This window comes from Letharia columbiana, assembly GCF_014066305.1.
Source record: "Letharia columbiana isolate WasteWater2 chromosome Unknown Sc0000014_s0, whole genome shotgun sequence".
Taxonomy (NCBI): Eukaryota; Fungi; Ascomycota; class Lecanoromycetes; order Lecanorales; family Parmeliaceae; genus Letharia; species Letharia columbiana.
This window is the reverse complement of record NW_023501053.1, coordinates 824,120-838,352: the sequence shown is the minus strand read 5'-3', so window position 1 is coordinate 838,352 and position 14,233 is coordinate 824,120. Positions and strand designations below refer to the sequence as shown.

The 14,233-nt window shown below is 49.8% G+C and overlaps 6 protein-coding genes across 6 annotated transcripts; 3 read left to right on the top strand and 3 right to left on the bottom strand.

Moving 5' to 3' along the window:
• Positions 1-240: 240 nt before the first annotated feature.
• HO173_005369 (uncharacterized protein) lies at positions 241-1,702 on the bottom strand (the record flags this gene model as incomplete). The annotated part of the gene is made up of 3 exons (XM_037307287.1): positions 241-1,358; positions 1,423-1,529; positions 1,608-1,702. The coding sequence occupies 3 exons, from the start codon at positions 1,700-1,702 to the stop codon at positions 241-243; spliced, it is 1,320 nt and encodes a 439-aa protein (XP_037165927.1).
• A 453-nt stretch (positions 1,703-2,155) lies between these two features.
• On the top strand, positions 2,156-3,822 carry HO173_005368 (uncharacterized protein; the record flags this gene model as incomplete). The annotated part of the gene is made up of 2 exons (XM_037307286.1): positions 2,156-2,206; positions 2,260-3,822. 2 exons carry the CDS (start codon positions 2,156-2,158, stop codon positions 3,820-3,822), a joined length of 1,614 nt encoding a protein of 537 aa, XP_037165926.1.
• A 677-nt stretch (positions 3,823-4,499) lies between these two features.
• Positions 4,500-5,504, bottom strand: HO173_005367 (uncharacterized protein; the record flags this gene model as incomplete). Its single annotated transcript, XM_037307285.1, has 1 exon — positions 4,500-5,504. The coding sequence occupies one exon, from the start codon at positions 5,502-5,504 to the stop codon at positions 4,500-4,502; it is 1,005 nt and encodes a 334-aa protein (XP_037165925.1).
• Positions 5,505-6,855: 1,351 nt separating this feature from the next.
• HO173_005366 (uncharacterized protein) lies at positions 6,856-7,572 on the top strand (the record flags this gene model as incomplete). Its single annotated transcript, XM_037307284.1, has 2 exons — positions 6,856-6,935; positions 7,137-7,572. The coding sequence occupies 2 exons, from the start codon at positions 6,856-6,858 to the stop codon at positions 7,570-7,572; spliced, it is 516 nt and encodes a 171-aa protein (XP_037165924.1).
• A 474-nt stretch (positions 7,573-8,046) lies between these two features.
• HO173_005365 (uncharacterized protein) lies at positions 8,047-9,596 on the bottom strand (the record flags this gene model as incomplete). The annotated part of the gene is made up of 4 exons (XM_037307283.1): positions 8,047-8,077; positions 8,129-8,276; positions 8,344-9,485; positions 9,547-9,596. 4 exons carry the CDS (start codon positions 9,594-9,596, stop codon positions 8,047-8,049), a joined length of 1,371 nt encoding a protein of 456 aa, XP_037165923.1.
• A 1,447-nt stretch (positions 9,597-11,043) lies between these two features.
• On the top strand, positions 11,044-12,667 carry HO173_005364 (uncharacterized protein; the record flags this gene model as incomplete). The annotated part of the gene is made up of 2 exons (XM_037307282.1): positions 11,044-11,160; positions 11,243-12,667. 2 exons carry the CDS (start codon positions 11,044-11,046, stop codon positions 12,665-12,667), a joined length of 1,542 nt encoding a protein of 513 aa, XP_037165922.1.
• Between the last annotated feature and the right edge of the window lie 1,566 nt (positions 12,668-14,233).

The window sequence follows — 14,233 nt, the reverse complement described above, 5'->3', positions numbered from 1 at the left end:
CAATTACAAAGATGCACATATCCAGGGACACTTGCGTTCGGTGATCAAGATCTGAAGGGTTGCAACGTTGTCCGGGCTTTGCTTTGGTTCTGTTCACCCCTTTTGGTGACAAGATCCTGATCGACAGGAGTAGCACCCGAGTCTTGATCATTAGGAGTGTTTTGCACGCTGTAGCGTCCACGACGCATTGGATGCACCTCTGACAAACGCCGCAGATATAGTATACAATTTCCCAAGTTTCTAGTTGTATTGCGCGTAGCTCGCCGTAGAGCTAAACTTCAGATTCCCCTTGATGACCTTGTCCACGGCCGACAAGAAGTCTTTCTCGGTAGCAACCTTCCGCCTCGCCCTTATCGCGAACATCCCGGCCTCGGTAGCCACACTCCTCAGTTCGGCTCCTGTGCTGTTCGGGCACAATCTCGAAATTAGCTCCCATCTGATATCCCGCTCCACGGACATACTCTTGGCGTGGATACGAAGGATGTTTGATCGGCCCTCGAGGTCAGGAAGTGCGAACTCGATCTTTCGATCTATACGACCGGGACGCATGAGTGCTGGGTCGAGAGTTGACGGACGATTTGTGGCAAACATGACTTTAATATTTCCGCGGGAATCGAAGCCGTCGAGTTGGGTGATGAGCTCCAACATGGTACGCTGCACTTCGTTGTCACCTCCAGCTCCATCGTCGAATCGGGCACCGCCTATGGCGTCGATTTCGTCGAAGAAGATGATACATGCTTTCTTTGTCCTGGCCATTTCGAATAGCTCTCGCACCATACGGGCGCCCTCGCCCACGTATTTTTGCACAAGTTCCGAACCAATAACGCGGATGAATGTAGCGTCGGTCCTATTTGCTACGGCTCTTGCGCAGAGTGTTTTGCCTGTGCCAGGGGGACCGTAGAGAAGAGCACCTTTTGGAGGGTCGATACCTAGACTCACGAATCGTTCTGGGGAGAGTAGTGGCATTTCGACGACTTCTCTGATCTTTTCGATTTGCTCTTTGCAGCCACCGACATCACCATAGGTCACATCGGGTTTATCTTCCACAGTCATCATGGTTACCGAGGGATCGATCTTGGGCGGAAGGGGAAGGAGAATCTCGTATTTGTTTCGGTCGACACCTACACGCATGCCTTCTTCGATATCGGTGGGACTGACACGCTCGCCGAGTTTGACGACGAACTTGGCGATTTGTTTGACGTTAATGACATATTTGCTTTTTTCTGGGTCCTTCTCATCTTGAATGATTTTGGTACACCGAGCAACTTGTAGGGGATGGTCTTCTGACATTCGTTGCCGATCAGCTGCTATGTCCCATAGATGCGGTGGTGCGAGACCGGTGTCTGACTCCTTGACACCTGTAGGGAGAATCAGCGCTGAAAGCGGACTACAATCTGACCGTCACAGCCACCGTAGACATACCAATCTTCTCGTTGACACTGGTTTGCTTCTCCTTGATCTGTTTTTCCAGACGTCTTAAGCCGGCAGCATACGGTGCGGCGCCGTATGTCTTAAGTACTTGGATGTCCCTGGTAACGTGTGTCAGCATCCATCATTCACAGACAATCCGAGTCCGCCGCGTGAAAGGATGTCCAAGGTGTACATACTCATCGGTGAGGGGTGTGATCTTCTTCTCGGGCTCTTCATCGTCTACGAACTCCTTCTTGTACTTCTCCCAACTCTGCCCAGTTGCACTAGGCATCTTGGGAAGCGAGTTGCTCTGGTTGTTAGTCGTCGGTAATATCAGTCAATCGGTGGATCCAGCGGCTGGAAACGCAGAGCGAGAAGAGGCGTTCTACGTCCCAAACCAGGTGTCGTTACTATGAGGTGTTGGTGAATATGATGGAGATGGTGGACAGCGGGTGGTGTGAGTGGTAGGTTGATGATCTAAGGATGGCTCCTTGTTTCGCTTTTGGGTGAAGGGCGTCAGAGGCTCAGAGCTCTCTCTACTCTCTCGGCTTGAACCGACGCTAGCTTCGCGGTTGCTGAAAATCGGACGCGACTTTGATACCTCGATACTTCGATATTTGAACTACAGACCATTCGAACCAGACTTGAACTAGAATAAGCAGTATTTATCGGTCTTTCTAGTACATCTGGCTTAATAGAGTGATACTTGTTTACTTGCCAGTGTTGACTACCTTCTACACCCAAAATGGCTGCCACAGCCCCACCCAAGTCGAATTCTGGCAACAATGCCTTCAAAGTACTCCTCAATAAGTCTTCGCAGTTTCTTGTAGACGCTGACAATGTCTATAGGATAAGGAGAAGCCTATGGCCGTCCGAAACGCCAACATCATGGCAGCTCGAGCTGTTGCAGACGCAATACGCACTTCACTAGGTCCAAGAGGAATGGATAAGATGATACAAACGGGAAAGGGCGAGACCATAATTACCAATGATGGCAACACGATGCTGAAAGATATGAGTGTCATGCACCCAGCGGCGAAGATGCTCGTCGATCTCAGTGCAGCTCAAGATGTGGAGGCAGGAGACGGTACCACCTCGGTAGTAGTGATTGCTGGGAGTCTACTGGGAGCAGCGGATCGATTATTGGCAAAGGGCATACATCCTACCGTCATATCGGAATCATTCCAGCGAGCTGCTGCAGCTGCAGTGCAGACGCTCGAGAAAATGTCACACCCAATATCTTTATCAGATCGGACCACACTGCTACAAGCCGCCTCTACATCGCTCTCGTCCAAGATTGTCTCCCAACACTCGAACCTACTTGGTCCTATGGCCGTCGACGCCGTGCTCAAGACTATCGACCAGAAAACTGCAGACAATGTCGACCTAAAAAACATCAGAATAGTGAAGAAAGTGGGCGGTACAATAGAAGACAGTGAAATGATTGATGGTCTGGTGCTCAATCAGCCAGTAGTGAAGAGCGGAGGCGGACCAGCCAGAATGGAGAAAGCCAGGATAGCCCTGATACAGTTCCAGCTGAGCCCTCCCAAGCCGGATATGGAGAATCAGATTGTAGTGAACGACTACCGACAGATGGACAAGATTTTGAAGGAGGAACGAACGTATTTACTAAACATGGTCAAGAAAATCAAGAAAGCGAAGTGCAACGTCCTCTTGATACAAAAGTCTATACTCAGAGATGCAGTCAATGATTTGAGTCTACATTTCCTGGCGAAACTTAACATTCTAGCGGTCAAGGACATCGAGCGAGACGAAGTCGAGTTCATCTGCAAGAGCACAGGCTGCAAACCAATTGCCGACATCGACTCCTTCACGGAGGACAAGCTCGGCTCCGCGGACCTCCTCGACGAGGTCCAAGCGTCAGGCTCGCGCATAGTCAAAGTAACCGGCATTGCCCACAAGCACCCAAACATTCCCAAGACCGTTAGCATAATCTGCCGCGGTGCCAACTCGCTCATCCTCGATGAAGCCGAACGCTCTCTACACGACGCTCTTTGCGTTATTCGGTGCCTGGTAAAGAAGAAGGCACTCATCGCCGGCGGTGGAGCGCCTGAGATCGCGATTGCCAATACACTCTCAAGGCAATCGAGAGAAATGACGGGAACCGAAGCGATCTGTTGGAAGGCATTCGCAGATGCTATGGAAGTCATTCCTACCACACTTGCGGAGAACGCTGGATTGAACAGCATACGAGTGGTTACAGATTTGAGGCATAGACACGAGTTTGGCGAGAAGAACGCAGGAGTCAGTATCCGAAGTGGAGGCGTCAAGAATAACATGCAAGAAGAGAATGTGCTCCAGCCGCTACTGGTGAGTACCAGTGCGGTGGAATTGGCGGCAGAGACGGTGAAGATGATACTTAGGATTGATGATATTGCTTTGTCACGGTAAATGTGGATAAGAAGCAAAGTCGTATCTGAGCAAGTGCTATGCTACGCTTGCTTCCATTTGAGACGAACTCGTGCCTTTCATGCAAAACCTCCTAGAAGCTGTGTACGCGCTCATCTTTTAGCTACATGTGCTATCTCATGGTTTCAGGAATTCCGAATGCGTTTGCACTTGTTCTTAACCGAAGAACTATCTTCTCTCTTGCATCAGTGGATTGTCAGTATGCGGAACCGTGGAATGGCCCTTTTTCAATGGTTACCAATGTACCCAGCGCATCTTGTTAATTCTTCACTGGAGCCATTACTGGCTTGTTACTAACATTTGTGACCTCAGGCGCCCAGCCTCCCCCCAGCCTAAATGAGGGACTGGGCTCATTGGGTTGAGTAAGCCGTTGGAAGCGAACGACATCTGTGATGCCAAGATATAGCAGTTCGATGCTCCTCCTCGAATGGCAGCGTTCTGCAGCATCATTTCAAGGATGAGCAGGCCTGAGAAGCACACAACGATGACGTACTTCAGCAGTATATCTCAAAGATTTCGAGGACTGGACCAAGGCTCCATGGGAATATAGCCAGTAACCAGGCCATTAGGTGTGATCTAAGTTTTGGTGGCACGATTACTCTAATGCCTCGTGATGCCGGACTTCTTGACCAGACTTTTCTGAACTTTCCTCGTGCGCCTTAGCTCTCTTCCCTCGCCTTCACCCATTCCTTCATTTCACCTTTCCTAGCATCCCATTTCCACACCCCTCCGTCACCCACGTTATACTGATAGTAATTCTGCGTCGAATACTTCTCCACTCCCTTCCTAAAAGTGATGTTGATCCTCCCTCCTTCGCTCCCCTTGCCCTTCCTCTTCGGAATACTATGCAGCCAATTCGCTTGCGTCTTCCCTCTCATGAGCACCATATCTCCACTCGCTAACGGTAGCTTCAACGGCGGCTTGCTATTTTGCTCTGGTGGGGGCTCTCCATCTTTGGGTGGTATAGGCTTATGCTTCATGCAGAAGTCTCTGGTTGCGCCGAGGGAGAAGGAGGCGATCGAGGGGTTGGGACCGAGAAAACGCTCATCGTCGCTGTGGTAGGATATGCTGTCTGCGCCGTTGGCGTAGTAGTTGACGAGGCAGAAGTTGTAGGTTGCTCCAGTGAAGATTTCTGTGAGCTGGCGCAGATAATCAAGGCAGTGAGGAATGGGACGTGGAGTACAGGTCTTGTAGCGGTCTGGAAGGACTGGCTTGGATGTTTGGCTGTCGATGAGGGCGCCATCTGGGGTGAAGGTGGAAGAGGTGTCGACGCCATATACCGTCGTGAAACGAGGTGTGTTTATACGAGTCTCGTTGCCATAGCGCTTGATGGTGTATTGCACCCTGTAGAAGAAGAGCGCATTCCTCAAAAATTCGAACAGCTCTCTTTCGGTCGTGGGCGGGATATAAGGTTGGAAGTAGAGGAGATCGAGATCGGGCTGGTCATTGATTTCGTTGCCTTGAGAAGCTGGCACTTCGTTCAATTGCTCGATGATGTTTGGTGGAAGGCGAGGAATTGGGAAAGGGTAGGTTTTGTGATTGGACACTTCGGTGCTGGATGTGTAGACTGGGTTGACCTCGGAGGGCGCAGCTTCCACAGTCAGACAGACCTTCTTTCGAGAAGTGGGCGTGAAGAAACTGTCGAGCGACCGTTTCTTAGACATTCTGGCCTTTCGTTGCTATATAGATGGGTCAATTGCTTGCTCAATGTAGATATGCACCCAGCCTCGCTAAAGTACTCTAAGTAGTGATGGAAGACGCGATTCGGAGACGCGCGAGCCGCCAAGACATTTTCGCGTCGCCAAAATCGATGTCGATGTTCTGGGGCCCGCAGCTAGATCGTAGTCCTTCTATTCGCTTCGCTCATAGTAGTCCGCAACTCAAAACGCACTAGTTTTTTCGCGATTTGACACCCTACATTGTAATCCACCATTATTCCACCACACCATGTCTATATCTTATTCTGAGCAAGAGAAACTCGTCCAGAAGACCATTGATGAGTATGAGGACGGTTATTTTCGCGCAGGGCCGCAGAGCATTAGGTCTTAAACCGCGACGGGTGCAAAGACGGCTTCGGGACAAGCTTCTAGGAGTACTCGAACACCCACCCACACACGTCTTACTACGGCTCAAGAACAGTCGCTATATGACTATATTAATCGTCTAAATAACATCGAGCATTCACTTCGACTGAATCACATTCAGGGTGCTGCTGAGTACATTCTAAAAATCGCATCGAATCCGCATCATCCCCCCAAACCACTCGGCAAAGATTGGGCTACACGATTATAAAACGGCACCCCAAATACTATAAACGAAAGCAAAAACCTCTTAGTGCCGAGCGTAAGAATACGCACGATGTTGAGAGTATACGCGTGGCGTACGAAAAATTCAGAAATCTGGCACCCCGCGCTACAACTCCAGACGAGTCCATACCTCTCGTACTTGCCAGAACCCCCCACAAAGCCGAAGACGTCATTAAATACGATCAATGGTTTGAAGAACTACTTGCTACTCAGGCTTTTATCATTTCAAAGGGCATGCGGCAGCCATTAGCCCGGTTTGTGAAAGGATCCATTGCTAATGGCTACTCGAGACAAATTACCGAGTGAGATATTGAGGCCATTCACAAAGAGGCCGTAGTCAAGCGGGCACGTAAGACACTTTCTGGGACGGTTGCCTAGAAGGGAGGATGGATGTCAGTAGATCAAATACGCAAATCTCTAACTGTGGTGGAAGAAACAGCCATAGAAAAAGGGGGGAAGGCTCTGAAGCGAGCTACTCGGGCTGAGGAAATTCAGTAAGAAAAGGCCGACAAGGCCGTTAAGGCTTTTTTTCGAAAGCTGGATTATGATCTATAGAAGCTAGTGCATGTATATTGGGACGTGTTTATTAGGATCGAGTTCTAGGGCCCGCAGCTCTATGAATAAAAATTTTTTTTTTTTTTTTTGGTTGGGGTTGAATGACTGACTAGGTCAACAGAATAGACCTCTGATACTCGCTTCAGTATGCATAATGGCTCTGGATCGCGTCGGCCTAGGCGACGAGAAATCTTTCGGCAAGATCATATGGACCTCAAAAGATCTCTCGGATAAGTACGACATCCTTGGTCGCGACACAGACGAAAACTTGGAATACTATCATCTATAAAGTGTCCCTGCATGTATGATGCATGACGGCAGGATGGATAGCCTTCTTGGAGAAGACGCAACTGCTGATTCTGGCGGAATGGGGGCGCTGAGCTGGCATTTTCTCTTGGACACATGGAAAAGCAAGCGCTAACATGCAATGTCAAGAAAACACGATCTCCAACAAGCCAGTACTCCTGGCGCACTCGCCTCAAACAGCGTCAAGAGAGTTCGAGAAGTGACGCGTGCTGCATTCGGCATCTATGGCGATCAGCACCATCTCGTTGACGCCATCAAAAAGCTGACTGAGCTCGACGGTGTTAGCTTTCCCGTCGCGACTCTCATCCTAGTAGAGTACAACCCTGTCAACATCCCGTACTTCACGAATGCATGTACAGATGGCTGCGGAAAGACGACGCAAGGGACAGGATTTGGTATAGGAACATCGACTATACCATTTCTAATTTCTCATCGAAAGATAAGGGGGACATTCAAGCAACAAAATGGAGCCGAAAGTCATAACACTAGATGTGGAAAGAGTCGGACGTCAAATCAACGAGCGAGTACAAGTGAGAAAGGATTTGCAGATGACAGGGCCTCTTGACTTTCTGTTGAGACCATTGGGCTTCCAAGAAAAGAAAATTGGTCCCTCCACTTAAGAGACGGAGAACACGTGCCGAAGCTTCCACCGAAGAAGACGACGAACGCGTCTGCTCCGCATCGAGTCCGGATGAACGAGAATGAGAAAGCGCCTTCGACACAACTGACAGTGCCAGCGCCGTTGTCGGATGACGGGAGATGGAGGCTGGCGTATTGATCGATTTAGAGCGTTGGATAAGAAAGAATCATGCTCCGCATAAACCTCAAACAAATTGAAGATGAGCAATCTCACGTTGAAGTAAAATTTTCAATATCAGCAGTATTTAATTGCAAGATTTGGGGTACGAAAGGCATGAAGAACATGAAGTTACGGCAACCTAAGGGTCACAGATCTGCACTGCAAAATGTTGGGTGCTGTGGAGTCTCCTATTGTTCCTTCTTCGCGGCTGCAGGGCATGAGTCGTAATGGTGATTGATTCTATGTCTCTTTTTCGTAAGTAGCCTCGTAACTATATCTGTCAGTCATTTACTAAAAGTGCCAAAGGTGGACAACGAATTACTTCTTCAAGATTCTCTCGATTCCGTCCAAGCCCTTCTTGAGGGTCTCCATCGTCGGTCCGTAGGAAAGGCGGATGAAGTGGTGGCAAGGGCTGTCAAACAAGTCCCTTCTCTTAGCAGGGTTCAGATCGAAGAAAATGCCCGGCACGACTTAAAAAACAGGAATCCAAAGTCAGTGATTGTCTTTCATGAAGAGAAGGCACACGTTCAGTCTCACCGATGACCTTTTGCTCTAAGCACTTCTGAAAGAAATTAAGCCCATCATTGATCCCCGCTGGTAGTCCGCTCAAGTCAAGCCAGATGTAGAAAGTCGAGTCTGGTATGTTCCTGATCTTGAACCCGAGATCGTTCAGTCTACCCAGAACGTAGTCACGCTTGTTTCGGAAATGTGTCTGCAGTGCTTTCATTTCATTCAGGACTTTCGTGGGCTCGAGCATCGGGATCGCAGCTTCTTGGAAAGGCACGTTGGTTCCTCCATCGAGGTATGAGCCGCAAGACCCGATGGCCTTGATGAATTCTTTGGGTCCGACAATCCAGGCAACGCGCCAGCCCGGTAGACGGAAGCGCTTGGTTAAGCCATCGATTAGGAGGACGTCGTCCTCGTCCACGTCGACGATGTTCTCAGCTGCGCTGACGGTGGTACCGTCACAATTACTCGTGTAATTGTAGCCGCCGTAGAATTCGTCCATGATCAACGTTGCTCGATCACGGCACAAGTCTTGGATCTGTGCAAGCTCGGGATTCTTCACAACTTGACCAGTAGGGTTGCGAGGGTTGGAGGTCAAGATAACAGAAGTACCACGCGCAATCTCCTCAGAAATCTTTTCTGGGTGGATGTGGTAGCCATCTGCTTCAGATAGAGGCGAGGGAATAGCCGCAAAATTTCTGAAGAGTCCCAGCATCTCATTGTAGGCCGTGTAATCAGGAATGAAGAAGCCCAGGTAGGCGTTGTTCAATACAGCAGCAATGCGGATGAGACCAGCTCTGCCGCCAGGGACAACAGCAACATTCTCCCAGGTATACTTGCTGTCTTTGCCCTGACGATGGTGTGCGTTGTACAGATTGGCGATGGCAGCTCTCAGTGGCTTGATACCTGCCGTTGGACCATACTCTCGGCCAGCCATAGACACCTCGATGGTCTTAGGGCGTTCAAAGCTTCCTTCGATATCATCGTCGACTTCAGGTGCACCTTGCCCCAGGTTGGCCCACTGTGTAGGGTCGTCCTGAAAGCCATGCTCGGTGGCTCTCTCCGTGCACCATACTACGCCAGTGCTGGCCCTGCTGGGGTCAAGGCCGGCATGTGGCCGATGTCCCTCATGAGCATTGCGGAATTGGCGATGGATCTTGGAATTCAATTCGCTACAAGTACGCTGGTCAACGTGTGATAATGGATCATGAAGTGAGAGGGAAAGAATAATACCTTGCGCTCGGACCTTTGCTCACCGAGAATTTGCGGCCGGCGGAACTCATCTCGGGAGGGATGCAGGCGTGATACTGTTTGTGGAATACCAAGACACGCTGGCGCTGTGTGGTGATGATGTTTGCGGGACTGGGATACAGCAGTATGCAATCGTTGGTTTGGGGTGGGGGCGGGACTATTAAGCTTTCACTTTCGAGACGGGAATGCTCCAGGGATCAATTTGTAGTGTTGGGCCACTCGGCCGAAGGTTGGGGGGGCACCTTACTACTACTACTACCACTACTACTACTTAGTAGTCGCTAACTACTACTACTACTGTTCTACCGGGTTGGTTCTCGCGTGGCAGCCAAATCAATTCCTAACTACTACTAAGCGAAATCTAAACGCCAATTCGAACCCAATCAACTGTTCAGGCCAAAAAGATGATGCCAAAGATGCATGGCGCCATCGCTGTGGCACTCTATTTGTTGAGACTTGAGGTCATAATACTTCTACATACACGCAGAACATGCTGGGTAGCCATGTGTCTCAGCAGTGTCCCGCCTCATATTCTCTTCCGATAGACAGGCATGGGGCAGCAGCTGTCCGATATTTGACAGCGGATATGCGTAATGTGCAGAAGTGAGTGGATTTTTTGATTTTGGAGAAAAACGCAATTTCCTTTCAAGTGCGAATCACTGAGGGGAACATACGTAGGTACATCGTTGGCTCCAGATCACTCAGATATGGGCCTATGGGCGATCATCTCGCCTAGGGGTTAGGCCTCAGCCCCAGCCCCTCTGGTAGGCCTGTCAAACAGCCCTTGCTAGTTGCTACGGGGGCATAGTGTGGGACTAATGCAGGTAAGAAGAGTAAGTACGTGCCTTGTGCCTTGCGTCAAGGACTCAAGACATTTGACGCCCAAGTCGTGCCGCCAAATGTCCACAATCCACCGAATGCAGGAGGCTAGCAGATCAATCGTGATCTGTCAAGACGTGAGCCAATGAATTGCTCTTGGCCTGGAAGACTTGAGGACGAATAGGGGAATTACATTTACAGCAGAGTTCTGCTCTTCGGCCTCGCCTGTTCAGTGTTCTGTTGGTGCTCCGACGAAGGCTTGACCTGCAGACGTAGATTAGCTAATCTACGAGTAGAACCATGCCTTCTGCCCAAGCCTCAAAGCTGAACCACGATACGCGGGCTGTATCCCTGCAGATGAAGCACTCGTGGAGTGGTGAACTGGTAATTGATTCGAAAAAGGATTCAAACGGATTCCTCAGCGCTACCGACTAGTGACATATGTATCAAGGCTGACAGCGCTCGTGGGGCGTCAATGATTACAGATACTCCTCCGCACCTGTTCTGCGCCCCTAGATACCTCGACAAGTCAACTGTTATACCTCTCTGACCCCCCCTCAAGATATTCAATTGATTGAAGCGATTGAATTGATGCCGTTGCGTGATCAGAGTGTCAATTCCTTTCGATTGGCCGCTATATGTTGATCCATTCCCAACAAAATGCCAAGACCTGCCACTAGTCACGAGATGACTTGTACTTGTACCTCCTTGAACAGTAGCAGCAATATCAACAATAATAATGAATGGGACAACCTTCCTCCTGCCGTCAAGCGAAAAGTACGTAGCCCCATTCCTCTCCACTGTCGGACATGATAAATATCCCTGGGTCCATATAGCTAATTCGACCTTCTATCAACAGTACTTCTCGTCTCTCGAGAGACTGAGGCTTGCGCAGAACTCCGCGTCCGCAACAAAAGCTGCCTCGGTGAAAAGTTGTCATGGCGCCTTGAAAGCTTCCAAACCAAAATCCTCGCCGACACGTCCTGCGCTGGCTCGGAGGAATTCAAGCTACTTCAAGAATCCTCCCACTTTACGAAGGAAGACTCCTTCGCCCTCGAGCGATACATTCCTCCCATCAGATGCTCAATGGTTCCTCAGACTTCCCGATAAGGTCCAACGAAAACATTTCACTAGGGAGGAGCGCCTTGCGTTGTCAGGACGCAGGGACAGCATCGTTCTCGACGCCTCAGATGAGAAATTCTGCAGATTCTACAGGCAAGGCAGGGAAGGGAATCGAAGTGTGCCAACACTAAGGACCTCATCATACTCAAGCCTATCTTCTCTGAGCACGTTCGACGACGAGCAACCCGCCGATTCGGCCATTGACATGGACGACTCAATGATCTGGTTCGACGAAGACAATGACTTGGACTTGTCTGCAAAGTTACAGTTGGACGATTACCACGAGTTCATGACCAAAGCTGCAGAATCTGACATCAAACCTTCGAAACGCCGGCCTTCGTTTCGGAGAGCGTTATCTCTAAACCAATTGCCATTCGGTGCAAATACCTCTTCAGTCCCGCCACTTCCGAAAACCACTTATGCGACACCGTTTGCAACTACACCTCTACCACAGCCCGTGCATCAACATGCCGAATCTCGCCCATTCTTGGCACTCGCTCATGGACCCCAGACATCCAATTCAGCCATCGAAGCATCCACGAAATACTACCAAGATCCCAAAGCCAGACTCAAGCTCCGCGTTTACCTGGCCTCTCCTCAAAATTTCGATGAAGCAATCGAATTTGGATTCCCCTCTATGGAAGACACAGAGTACCGGCCCTTAAGCCGACCTTCACTTTCCCGAGCCCACAAAACTGCACCCTGCAAAACATTCCTCCACGATGACATCCCCTCCCTATTCGACGCTCTCGACGATGATGATGACGCTGAATCTACCACCAGCCTCCCAGAAAGAGACGCACCATACACTCCAATGGACAGTGTCTTCAACCACGACGCCGCGCTCCTCTCGCCGTCAGTAGCCACCTCTTCCGTCTCAAGCAGTAAACTCTTCCCCAAATCCACCGTCCGCCATCACACATCGGAACCTTTCGCACAGCTGCTTGCTGGAAGCAGGGAGATGACTCTCCGTATGACGCTCACGAGGCCGGATTTGCGAGCTGATGAGAAAGCGTTGTATGCAAACACCACAGGCGATGATCCTCTAGCATTAGAGCATCTACCGCCAACGAAGAAAGAAGCGGATATCTGGGATCAGCTTCCAAAAGAGCGTGGCACTCTGAAGAAGTTCTGGAAGAGAGTAAGCGGGAAGGGATCTTGAAGTGTTCCAGCAGGAGAATCTGTTGCTATGGTCGCTATCTATCGATTTTTTGGGGCTGACCTTGGAAGCCCAGTACTTGCTGTTCTTTAGCGCTTGAAGCGGGTTGCTGGCTGGATCGGGTGCTACATTCACGATACCAATGTTCTTGATGAACCGCTGATCTGTTTTTTCCTCACGACTCGGATTACTATCACACCATTTCAAGCGGGCTTTGCTTGGTCAATCTACCACGAACCATATACTTAAGATTTACCAAATTCACTTCCGCATTTGCAAAGAATAATTCCCTTCAAGTCTCCTCTAAATCCTCGTTGAAACTGTTCCCATTCTCCGCTAATGCTAGACTAGAACCCTGGCCAACATCTCAACAGCACTCCTTTCCGTCCTCCTCCTGCATGGCCCCACTAGATGGATCAGAGGGCCCTGTACCGCCAACGACAATGACAGGATCAGTCCCCGTTTCCCGCGACCCCGGGTGGGGATCATCCCGCGAACCCGGTCCCATTTCAGTCCCAGGCTTCTGCTGCCCCCCTTCTACTGCCGTCGTCACCCCTATTAGAATCCCCAGCTTCGTTATCGTTACCGGGAATCGACTTCTCAGGGGTCCCGCTGCTGTCTGGTCGTCGCCTTTGCTGGTGGGGTCTTGGTCTGCCATGGAGATGATTTACTCGATGGTTGAGTCTGGGTTTGCGCAAGGACTATGGGGTTTGGCTCGGGAATTGTGCGGTGACTGGAAAAGTAAGGATTAGTACATGGATCGAAACACATCAATAGTCGAGATGATTGATCGATTGTGTACTTCTTGAGTCGAGAAGTGATGCCGTGGACTCATAGCCTTGTGGCTGCCCTGCCATCGATAAATTGTGGTCTGCGAGTACTGCACCTCGCTTTCGTCTCATTTCCCGCCACGCTGGCTCCAGTCGAGCTCAATATCTTCTCGTGCAGAACTGGCAGGAAACGTACATCCTGCAGACAATTATTCACGAGGTCCTGCTTTAGCGGCCGCTCTTTGAAGACCTGTAAGAATCGCCATGCTGCGGATTACAAAGCTTTGTCTCTACTTCCTCAGTAGCTTTAGAGGCCCGCTTTTGTTAGAAAGTGACGGGAGCATTCGCTTCGATACGCTGGCAGAGGCTGTGGACGAAACATTGCCGGTCCCCGAACGCGAAGCACATTCCATGAGCTGAATATCCTGAATTCATTGTAGGGAGTTGCCGTGCTGGAAAAAGAGCGCATTGGAGTCATTGCGGATGTCAAACATATGTAGGAACGGTAAAAAATTTCAAGATTTTCTGGAGGGTCTGACCGTTTGTTGCAGCTCCGGTGAAAAGGACTTTGACATACATATAAGAGGGACATGATTTTGAGGCCGCACTAGCAATTGAAGTAGTGAAATGGAGCCTCCTCGAGAGAGATTCACACCTTCAAGATCGAAGTAGAGGGATGTTAGAATGACGGGAAGAGTGGCGATGCTGTCAATGAGTCTTAAAATAACATCTACACAAAACAAATTTTATACGATATCAGCTCTATACTTTTCCAGAAACTGGCAGCTTGCCTGAAGTT